This window comes from Carassius carassius, chromosome 8 (assembly GCF_963082965.1).
Source record: "Carassius carassius chromosome 8, fCarCar2.1, whole genome shotgun sequence".
Classification (NCBI taxonomy): Eukaryota; Metazoa; Chordata; class Actinopteri; order Cypriniformes; family Cyprinidae; genus Carassius; species Carassius carassius.
The window spans coordinates 2474790-2487134 of record NC_081762.1 but is presented as its reverse complement, the minus strand read 5'-3'; the positions used below and the strand labels follow the sequence as shown (position 1 = coordinate 2487134).

The 12345-nt window shown below is 37.5% G+C and overlaps 1 protein-coding gene across 2 annotated transcripts in view; it reads right to left on the bottom strand.

Annotated features, from left to right (window-relative positions):
* Positions 1-12345, bottom strand: part of LOC132144965 (zinc-alpha-2-glycoprotein-like) — a 103857-nt gene that overhangs the window by 83493 nt on the left and 8019 nt on the right. The window contains exons 2-6 of one of the 2 annotated variants that reach the window (XM_059555585.1): positions 8680-8919; positions 8305-8574; positions 3596-3874; positions 3288-3422; positions 2719-3046 (exon numbers count right to left, since the gene is read on the bottom strand). In XM_059555585.1, coding sequence (XP_059411568.1) covers positions 2916-3046; positions 3288-3422; positions 3596-3874; positions 8305-8574; positions 8680-8919 — 1055 coding nt within the window. In that variant the 3' untranslated portion in view covers positions 2719-2915. Of the gene's footprint in view, positions 1-2718; positions 3047-3287; positions 3423-3595; positions 3875-8304; positions 8575-8679; positions 8920-12345 lie in introns of those variants that run through there. The other variant, XM_059555586.1, reaches the window with a different exon arrangement.

Sequence of the window (12345 nt, the reverse complement as noted above, 5' to 3'; positions counted from 1 at the left end):
TAAATTAACAAATTACCAGACGCCACCTGATTCAAATATTCCACCAACGTTAAATAGTAATGACTTTATGAATTTCTTCACTGATAAAATAGATAACATTAGAAATACAATAGCAAATGTAGATTCTACAGCGTCTAACACTTCAGTTTCATCCATCGCACCCAAAGATAAACTGCAGTGCTTTACAAATATAGGACAGGAAGAGCTAAATAAACTTATCACTGTATCTAAACCAACAACATGTTTATTAGATCCTGTACCCACTAAATTACTAAAAGAGCTGTTACCTGTAGCCGAAGAACCGCTTCTCAATATCATTAACTCGTCGTTATCTTTAGGTCACGTCCCAAAACCATTCAAGCTGGCGGTTATCAAGCCTCTTATTAAGAAACCAAAACTAGATCCTAGTGTACTGGCAAATTATAGGCCTATTTCAAATCTTCCATTTATGTCTAAAATTTTAGAAAAAGTTGTGTCTGCTCAATTGAGCACCTTCCTGCATAAAAATGATCTGTATGAAGAATTTCAGTCAGGTTTTAGGCCCCACCATAGCACAGAAACTGCACTTGTTAAAATTACAAATGACCTGCTTCTTGCGTCAGATCAAGGCTGCATCTCATTTCTAGTCTTACTTGATCTTAGTGCTGCGTTCGACACCATAGATCATGACATACTCAAAGATCGATTACAAAACTATACAGGTATTCAAGGGCAGGCTCTAAGATGGTTTAGATCCTACCTGTCCGATCGCTACCATTTTGTTTACTTAAATGGGGTGTCATCTCATTTATCATCAGTAAAATATGGAGTGCCACAAGGATCCGTCCTAGGTCCCCTTCTATTTTCAATATACATGTTGCCCCTTGGTAATATTATTAGAAAATACGGAATTAGCTTCCACTGTTATGCTGATGATACTCAGCTATATATCTCAACAAGACCAGATGAAACTTCCCAATTATCTAAGCTAACAGAGTGTGTTAAAAATGTAAAAGATTGGATGACAAATAATTTTCTCCAATTAAATTCGGATAAGACAGAGATATTAATTATTGGACCAAAAAACACCACACAGAATCTTGTAGATTACAATCTGCAACTAGACGGATGTACTGTTACTTCCTCTACAGTCAGAAATCTGGGTGTTATATTAGACAGCAATTTGTCTTTTGAAAATCATATTTCCAATGTTACAAAAACCGCATTCTTCCATCTTAGAAACATTGCCAAGCTACGAAACATGTTATCTGTTTCTGATGCAGAAAAGCTAGTTCATGCTTTCATGACCTCTAGACTGGACTATTGTAATGCACTTCTAGGTGGTTGTCCTGCTTCGTCAATAAACAAGCTACAGGTCGTCCAAAATGCAGCAGCTAGAGTCCTTACCAGGTCAAGAAAATATGATCATATTACCCCAATTTTACAGTCTCTGCACTGGCTACCTATTAAGTTCCGTATCAGTTACAAATTATCATTACTTACCTATAAGGCCCTAAATGGTTTAGCTCCTGCGTACCTAACTAGCCTTCTACCACGCTACAACCCATCACGCACCCTAAGGTCACAAAACGCTGGACTTTTGGTAGTTCCTAGGATAGCAAAGTCCACTTAAGGAGGTAGAGCTTTTTCACATTTGGCTCCCAAACTCTGGAATAGCCTTCCTGATAATGTTCGGGGTTCAGACACACTCTCTCTGTTTAAATCTAGATTAAAAACGCATCTCTTTCGCCAAGCATTCGAATAATGTATCTCTTAAATTGTGAGTGTAGTTGCATCTGCATTTTTATTCTTTAGCTTGGGTTAAACTAATTTTACTTTGTTGGATCAGCAGCTATGCTAATGATGTCTCTATTTTGTTTCTATGTTTTGCCACGGGATTTACATCCCGTGGTAACTAGGATTTACACAAGCTCCAGTCTGGATCCAGAACACCTGAGAAGAGATGATGCTGACCCTCAGAGGACCCCAGATGATCCTAACCTTGAATCAACAAACAGAACTAACAATTATTGCTACATGTGTGACTGCATCCTATAAATTACTATTAATTAATAATATTGATAGTTCATCATCTAGCTGACTACGTCTTGTATTATTATTATTATTATTTTTATTTTTCTAAAATCCTGTCAAACGTGCACAAACTACTAGCTACTACTAAATATTGTAGAAACATAATTTTCTGTAAAGTTGCTTTGTAACGATTTGTATTGTAAAAAGCGCTATACAAATAAACTTGAATTGAATTGAATTGAAAGAAAATCGCACAGCAAAATATTACAAAATGGTTAAACAATTACATAAATTGTATTTATTTTAAGGTTTCAAAGTGTAGTCTCGTTTAACATTATGTAATTCCCCGAAACAAGTTTGCAGCATGCACAGAAATGTTATTTCCTATTAAGTAAATGAGTAAATGCTTTCAATAAATTCAATAAAAACATGTATTGATATGACAATTAAATACAACAGATTTAAATCATTAAAGCCACGATTTTAATATTAATACATGGGAATTCATATACATTCACACTTAACGTTAGATTATTTAAGTTTTTTAGCTGCTACGTAAGTATTTGTACGTTTTACTGCTATAAATACGTCACTGTTGTACGTTTTTATGTGCGTGAAAACGTAAGTAAATGTACATGTGGTAGAACCACATTTAACGTAAAAATACACACGTATTCTCATGAGATCAGCTGCAGCAGACTCAACTATGAAAAGCAGTGTCATACTTCGAGTGAGCATAAACAACCTCATAAACAAGAACTGTGATCAGAGCTGACTCAGATTACAACCTGCTGACAGAAAAAACCCACAAAAACAGTTTTTCTGAACAGAGCTGGATAACTAGAATACAGTTTCCATTCTGAATGAACAGAAATGAAACACCTGTTCGGTCACACTCCAGTCTAGTTTGCAGATTCATCAACAGTGAGCTCTTCTTCAGAAGAACCAGCACTCGCAGCAGTCCTCATCGATATCTGCTCCTTCACTGAACCATAATCGGGATGACGACTTCTCCGCAGAGGAGGGAAAGATTCTACAGTATTAAAACAGATCAAATGTTCATGTAAATATATTTATCCACACTTCACATTTGTTTGATAAATATTATGGATAACCATACTCGTGTCAAATTAAAAAACAGTAATGAAAAATCTATATCACAATGTTTACATATTTCTACCATTATACACTGTCCATGTATTTAAAATTATTTTTAAACTAAAATATTAAAAACAAGCCATTTAAAGCTGCAGTGATCATGCTGAATGACTCACCATTGGATTCGTTCTTGCACTGGTAAAAAATCACAACAGAACAGATCATGACAAAAACTACAGCTACAACTGAAACCGAAAGTATTATTATTAAGGTCTGATCAGAGTCTGTCTCAAATGTAGAGCATTTTCCATCTGCAGAATGAAAATAAAGATAATAAATACACATTACATATAATCACCGTAAACTGTTAAACTGAGGTGAGGCACTTTACGTGTTTGTGATCAGCAACATTAATCTATTTTAGCATAATTATATTTTCCTGTTACAAATGTATGTACTTGACTCTATTTCTGGTGATATTTACCCCATTCTACTGAAGCTGGTTCTGTCAGACTGCTGTGAATGATAAAACAGTCATAAGATCCTTCAGAGTTTTTGTCGATCTTCACACTGGTTCTCATCTGAAATGTTTCATTAGCATTTGGTCTGATTTCAGAAGATGTTTGGTTGTCAAGAACAGATTCCTTCAATCTGATGTTCATCTCAATATCTCTGGGATAGAAACCAGTGGCCAGACAGCTCAGATTCAGCTTTGTGTGATCATCAGGATCTCTCCTTGCAGAGATGTAAACCTCTGGTGAATCTGGAGAAATAGGTAATGCAATTAACAAACCTTTTTTTTATGCAGTGAAGAAATCGGGTTATATTCCACAGAAGATTGCACATCAAATGCATTCTGAAAGACATGAGTAAGCCTATGCATTTTTGCTTTTGTAATTCTTTCTTTAATACTATCTCCGCCATTGGGGGGTAATAATCTCTGTGAACCTGTGAATCATGCAATTAATTCATTAATTGAGATAGCCCCTGTGGCAAAGCATTGAACCAGCGTCTATGGCTTGATCTCCGATAAGTTTCATCAATTTGTAGACATTTTTAGTGAGACGTGTAATACAAAGGGTGAGAAGTAGGCTAGTTTATAGTCTCTTACTGGCTTCTATATACAAGCTCTCAAAATTAATATAAAGCATATCATACAGACACTTCATATGTTATTATTTTTATTGCATTAATTAATTATACTTTAAATAAAACATTTGCAATCTGTTTAAAAGCTGTTTTTTTTCAGCCAGTGTGCATGCGCACATCTCAGAACACTGACTGTTTCTATAGCATTAACATGTTTTCTAATGACAGCTGCAGTGATACGCTAACTTTACAGATTAGTGATTAGCTCCATTCAGAAGACGGGGCTTCCTGTGATTGAGCGGCCATATTAAAGGTGTCATCGGATGCCCAAGTTGATAGGATTCTTTAAGGTCTTAGCCCTTGTGGATTGTTCAAATTCACTACTCTTTTGAGTTGTTCGGGATGAAAACATCCACTCAATTAAACTGCTGTAAAAATGTATCAAGATTCATATTTTTTTAATTTTTTTTTTTGCATAAATCTGTTAATCAACCTGTGCAAAAAAAGGCTTGGTTTCTGGCTTGTATATGGAGTTATATGGAGTATAACTGCAAATTATAGTGTTTGTGTGTGTGTGAGATTCTTGATTGTTGGTGGTTTTCCCTGTTGGGAAGAGGTAACATTTGTTATTTTTACAGTTGATCACTAGGTGGGACCATTAACCATTTAGATAGGCCTGTGCAACAAAAGCTTAGTTTCTGACTTGTATATGAAGCTATATGGAGTATAACAGCATATTATATTGAGTGTGTATGTGTGTGTGTGTGTGAGAAAGAGAGAGAGAGTGTGTGAGAGAGACCTTTGCGCACTTACCTTAATGTATTTCAGAAAATCACAATGTACACCTCAGCTCTTAGAACTACATGGAGTAAACAAAAGCGTATTTATGCACCTGCTGCCTTTTAATGGTGGTGAAAGTATTCGGTTGTTAAGTGATGACGTAAGAAGCACTGTTTCCGGGTCCAGGCCTCAACTCGCTTCACTTGAGAATATGACCTCAGCAGCCGTTTATGAGCACTGTTTATTCATATTGATAATTTAAGTCGAACGCTTTCAAACTTACGATATACACTACAGTCTCCGTGCTCACAGCGTCCCAAACACAAATAAATTTTAGATATTTTTTTTATATTTATATTTTCATTGTCTAGCTATCTGGTACTTCGGTATGGAGTTAAAGGTTAATATTATAACTTTTTCGCTAGTATTCTATCACATTGTGAGTTTATATTAGCACCTTTTGTTGTTTTCTCGTGGTAACTGATAGAGCGTTTGGACACGGAAGCGCTGCTACATGACGTCAGACTTAACAAGCGAATAGACTAAACAAAAGCAAAGTACGTGGATTTAAACACTTGCATGCCATCGTGCTGGATATTTAATGGTGAGAAGAGCAGCAAGCAACACGAGAAAGGGCTTGACTTGTACCAAAGTTTTAGAAATTATTATGTAGCGTGACCCCTCCAGCGAGCTGCAGCTTATTTGAAGTTAGTATTGCATTTTGGTTCATAATACATTATGTTCATAAATTTGATGCGAAGTAGATTTTTTTACAGGATTTTAAGGTTTTAAACTGGCTTTACCATCAAGAAAAGAGGAGCATTTCACATATAGGCCATCTGTACTTTTCACCATCAAAAGGAAGCAGGTGCATAAACACACTTCTTTTTTTATTGTTTACTCCATGTAGTTCTGAGAGCATGAGGTGCATATTTTGATTTTTTTCAAATACTGTACATCAAGGTAAGTGCACAAAGGTCTCTCTCACACCCTCTCTTTCTCTCTCTCTCTCTCTCTCTCTCTATCACACACACACACACACACACACACTATAATTTGCTATTATACTCCATATAACTCCATACAAGCCAGAAACTATGCCTTTTTTTGCACAGGCCTATCTAAACGGTTAATGGTCCCACCTAGTGATCAACTGTAAAAAATAACAAATGTTACCTCTTCCCAACAGGAAAAACCACCAACAATCAAGAATCTCACACACACACAAACACTATAATTTGCTGTTATACTCCATATAACTCCATATACAAGCCAGAAACCAAGCCTTTTTTTGCAGAGGCCTATCTAAACGGTTAATGGTCCCACCTAGTGATCAACTGTAAAAATAACAAATTTTACCTCTTCCCAACAGGAAAAACCACCAACAATCAAGAATCTCACACACACACAAACACTATAATTTGCTGTTATACTCCATATAACTCCATATACAAGCCAGAAACCAAGCCTTTTTTGCAGAGGCCTATTTAAAGGGTTAATGGTCCCACCTAGTGATCAACTGTAAAAATACATTTTTTTTACCTCTTCCTAAAAGTGAAAACCACAAACAATCAAGAATGCATGATTATATGGTGTCATGGCTTTGCAATCAAAAAATGTCGTTATAATGGAAGTCAATGGGGCAAAAACAGCCACCAACAGCAAATTAGGGAGAAAAAATTTAAATCTAATGCTGCACAAAAACTAACAATGCATCAAAGCCAATCTTGTTACTAATCTTTGACATGCCCAAGACTGTGATAAAAGGTTAAAAAAATCCAGTCCACAATCACTTTTTATATTGAAAATATGTAATTTTGTGTTTTTATTTTTCCAAATCAGTGACATCATTTATGAACTTGGTAATTAAAAAGTTAAAATCTTGGAATTTTTTTTAAAAAATTGGTAGTTTTGATCAAGACTGAGGTTGATTAATAGATTTATGCAAACAAATTGAAAAGAATATTTATCTGATACATTTTTACAGCAGTTTAATTTAGTGGATGTTTTCATCCACGAACATCCCAAAAGGGTAGTGAATTTGCCCACAGTGTACCGTTGAGTTTTTGAAAAATTTCAAAATAAGATTTGTCACCAAAAATCATTCCATTAGCTCAAACACAGAGGAAGTTGTGGCCAAAATAAGACTCAACTTTACCCCCTAGTGGACGAAAACGTCCCCAACAACGCACAAGGGTTAATGAAAAGTCTATAACATTCTTTGGTTAAAATTTCATGAAGGTAGAGTGATGCAGAAATGGTGTCTGCTGCATCGTGTTTTGTCGAATCGATTCAGCATTTTGTGAGAGTTTCAATGACTACGTTTACATGCTGTTAAAATTCGGGTTATGGTCGGGTTAAGGTCACTATTCGGGTTTCTGAAACATTCGGGATAACCCGTTTACATGCGTGAGCAGAGAGAGTTACTCCTGTATGCATGGAATGTGTAATCAGTCGCCAATCCCGATGTAAACGGCGACGCACGGTTAGCGTCTGGACGTACGGACAAAAAGACGCAATATGCGTCATTTCCGATTCTTCTTCCTGTATCCAAAGACTGAATAGTTTGGGGCAGATAGCGATAGTCTTTGTTTGCGCTTTGGCGCTGGTACTGATCCACCAGCAGCACTTGACACTACTGTGCCTCTATACTGCACGCGGGGTTTTTTTATGCGCCGTCTCTACTCAAAAGACCAAGATTCCTTGCGAATAGAACATGCGCAGAACACACATTTTGATGGGGATATGCCAAAATGCGTTTACAAGACCAAATATTCGGGTTAGAAAAGGGGTACCCCAGGTATAATATCCCGGTTTTTAAAAACCGGGATATGAGCATATCCGGGTTTTTGCCGGTGTTTACTTGGCTGTGCGTGACCGGGTTATTGCTAATATCCCGGTTTTGAACGGGTTATTGGCTGCATGTAAACGTAGTCAATGACGCTGTGCCAGTGTCACAACAGTGCACGGTTTTATCAAGGTCACTTTAAAAGACCTGAATAAAAATGCAACTTCATTCTCTGACAGGAGGTGGCGCTTATGAAAGCCCAGAAATACAGTGTTTACCATAGTTACCCCTCTAGCAAAGAGAAGCACCTTTCCATGTCTACTAGCTTATCACAGAGAAGGGAAGTCAAAACAGTATTAACATGTTTTCATTTACATGTTTGTTTGCGCATATATATATATTGCATTTTAATCTGGATTTGCAAGACGTTTTCCTCATGTTTTTGGATATTGCCGACATTTTGTCCTTATAACATACAGTAGGTTATACCCGAACAACACACAGGGTCAAAATAAAGTGATCTGATTAAAACATACTGTTATATGTGTTGTTAAATGTTAAGATCCAGTCCATGCATTTCCCAAAATAATCCTTGATGAACTGGTTTCGTCCTATCTGAAGGTCCCATTTCTTTTTCATTTCTTTGGCTTTGGGACTTTTAACAATCCACTGCATTGTGTCATTTTCAAAGGCAATAAGATCCTCTCCATCAAATCCATATTCATCAAAGACATTCAGACTCTTCACTGTTCCATTAGGAAACTTCTCCACTTCACAACCAACTATTCTCTGCAATGTATGGAGCTCTACAATCACAGAGTCACAACAGTGATGAGAAGCTTACAGTAGGACATACACACAATTTGTCACAACATGTCTGATAATTAATAAGAACAAATCATTAAACTCACCAGAACAATTTGTGCAGTTTGACAGAATGTGTACCTGATCCATAAACCAGTCTGCAGAGTCACATGATTGTACAAGAGTCATAACCCCATAATCCTCCATCAGAATTAGTCTTGTCCAATCTGGAACTTCAATACTGTAGTCTGAGATCAGTCTGTCATCAACAACACCCACAACAGTGAACTCTGGGAATAGATCTGCTTTGGTCAGGACTGTAAACATGTAGTGCAGGTAATGCTTCTCTGAGGAACATAAACAACACAAACAATAAAGCACTTTTTAATGGGACAAAAAACTCTTGTCATAAAGGGAGACAGATATATTGAATATAATTACTTGACCTTTTGTGATTTGATACTAAGTTTGTGCACTAAGCCATATTGTGATTTCGGTTCTGGTTTGTGCCAAATCTGTGGCACAAAATACAATGTTACAATGTCTGCATAAGTAAAACTGTGGTTTAAGTGTCAAGTGACATTTGTCACATTTGTTTTCATGTCATGGTTCTTGTTTTCATGCCTATAAAACAAAATGTGAATAAACAATTTGAAGCACATGAAAGCACTTTTTTCAAGTTCTTCTTCCCTCATGTGATCATCATGTACTTTTATGTGTCGTGTTCTTGTTGGTTCTTTGATTAGTTCTGTCTGTTGGTTGGTTGTTGCATTTTGATTAGATTTAGATGCTAGACACTTTCACATTTCAAGCAATCTACAGTCATTAAAATCAGCCAATTCAAGGGACGGGTGGCACTGCAGTATGCATGTATGTGTTTTTTGTTCCTATATTACTTACCGTAAAGTACTTTGGGTTAAACGTGCAGTATGGAATTTTTGGCCACCAGGGGTCACTCAATCAAAACAATAACATGAGACGTACTTTGATGACGTCGGGAAAGAGCGTAGGCTCATGGGAGTTGTTGTTCATTGGAACACGCGCTCTGTCGCTCCCCACATTCCTCACTCATTTTAACTGAGGCCGGCGACACACTGGATGCGTGGCGCAAGCGTCTCAGCTGCGTGGCGTGTCAGTTTTTAATTCGGCTCCCATGTTAATAGGTTAGAGCTTGCAGACTGCCTGTGTGAGACGCGTGTCTCAGGCGCGGCTCGAGCTGCTCGGAAAACGTGTGCATGCTAGAAATAGAACCGACGCCTATTTTTCACGCGACACGCGCGCGTGTTGGAAGCGTTTCCAGGCAAAATAAAATAGGAAAATATGTTTATATGTAATTTTGTACACAAATACATATTAATTCATGACATTTTGATGTTTGAAATTCTATAGGTTGACATAAATTCAGATACAAATGTAATTTAAAAAATAAATAAATAATTATTGATTTTCAAATATTGCACCTGTCAAACATCATCTATTTTGCCGTCAATACTGTTGATGGTGTCCTTTTATCAGTAGGCTTTATATTTATGTTCAACATGAAGTATAGATATTGTTGTCATGAAGACAAGAGCCTGGTCTGTCGGCAGTCTCCCTGTCACCTACAGCAGCAGCAGCGCGCCACGCTTCTGGCACGCAGCAGAGACGCCACGCAGCCAGTGTGTCACCGGCCTTAGTATTTTGACAATCACGTATTTTCGAACGGAGAGATATATGAATTATCAGACCCCTATCAAATCAATATTCCATCTAGCTAGTAGTAATATATGTTAAAAAAAACACGGTTGCCTTTCGTTAATAATTATAATTAGGCTACGTTTATACTATGATATCAAACAAGATAGTGAACTGCATTTGAAGCTACTTTATCCAGCTAGAAATAGAACACATGTAGATTTACATTATACTCTACATGAGAGCTAGTCCGTCTGCGTTTTACACAAGACATCATCGTTTCACAAAATATACGGATAGATATAGTTAGCTGAATGGATGCATACCTGTTTATTAGAATGCAAGAATCTCTCTGTAGTTTCAGCTTGTCATGAAGCTCTCTCTATCTTGGAAATGCAACTCCAATATTTACCCGTGTCTCGTTTCTTCTTCGTCCCAAAACCTTCTCAGGTCATTTATTTCACCCGTACGTTTGCGCTTCACAGAACGTGCAGGCAAAGCATAATCATGATCCATAACTAAGTTATTGATTGAGGTATAAATACGAATATAAACAATATAAATATAAAATATAATAGTCTCGATCAAGGCTAGCTACTACTTTTTCTTCTTCGTCTCGTCTTTACTTCTGTTCACCTTTGTATTTGGCGGTTCCGCAGGAAGTTAGATAAACTAGAGGGGTCAAAGTTTATATGACGCCATAGACGGGCGACAAAACGGAAATAAAGAAACATGCCGTGTCTTCTAATTAAACTATAATTTTCTCCGGATTTGAAAGTTCGTGGAAACTGTCGGGATAATATATATACAACAAACAAATAAATATAAAAAAAATATATATAACATAGATATAGTGATATCTGCTATTTTTAAAGCAGAAAAATTACATATTGCGCCTTTAACTGCAGATGGGCTCTATGAATATAGTTTGACATGATTTTAAAACAGATTTTATTTTTAAAGCACAGTAAAAACATCAGTAGTTGACCACTGTGTGAAATAACCATACTTAAAAAAAAAAAAAAACTTGGGTAAGTGGCAGTGCATAGAAACTACAAGTTTACTACAGTGCAATGGATAAAAGAGACGTAACAATTATAAGAGATTCTACCTCACACTCATAGGCGAAGGGTGAACCAACTCCAGGGTAAGGCTCTGGCGGAGCCAGGGGGTGGCCATGACCACCACTAATGAAATTGTGGCCACTCCTTTGGCCATCCCACTCAAAACTGCAATTTTTGTTCCCTTTATTTCTTGACAAGAAATGCATTTGGCACCTCTATCATGGTATTGCCGGCCCAAGCCGCGCTGCTGAGTCCCACGCAGTCTAAATGGAACCACTGTATAGGACAGTTCTGATTATCGCAAGCTAACATGTCATCAAGCTCTTCAGGCTGTCTGCAAAAGCACCACAACACAGCCTTTTCACATGCCCTTCTTTTGGGCTGGAGGGTGTTACCTTGACCAGTCGCTCTGTTCGTAAGGATTGAGTCCTTTGATTCTCTTTATTTTCTCGTCATATCTTATCTTTGCATTAGGATTTAGTTTTAGGCGGTATGGTCTGACAATGTTTTCTTTAGCACGCTGCATTTTGTAGGATTATATTCTGTTTTTTACGCTAATTTTTCATTATTTTCATGCCAGAACACTAGCCTGCTATGCCAGACCATGTTAACTGGCCAAACATACCCATAATTCTTTGCGTTCTGATGACGTTGCCGCCCAGTAGGTCACATGTGTTAGCGATCTCTATACTCTCTAGCCACAACTTCCCCTTTCTGTCGTCAGCTAAGGCCAGGCATACACTGTGCGATTTTCATCTGATTTTTGAGCCGAGTTCTGACTCGTGCAACTCTTTTTCGGGTCGGGCTGATTTTCAGCATTTTCGTGCGTCGTTTGTCGTGCTGGGTTCGTGCAGTGTACAAGGGGAAACGAGAGGCGATTAAACTCTCCCGACCGGCAATCGGTTGGTCGGATGGATTTCTGACATGTCAGAAATTTTGGTCGCCTCTCGTGAGGTATCACACTATTGAAGCAGGACTACGAACCAATTTCCCGCGTTTCCCTCACTGCGCGTGCGCGAAACCATAAACGAAACC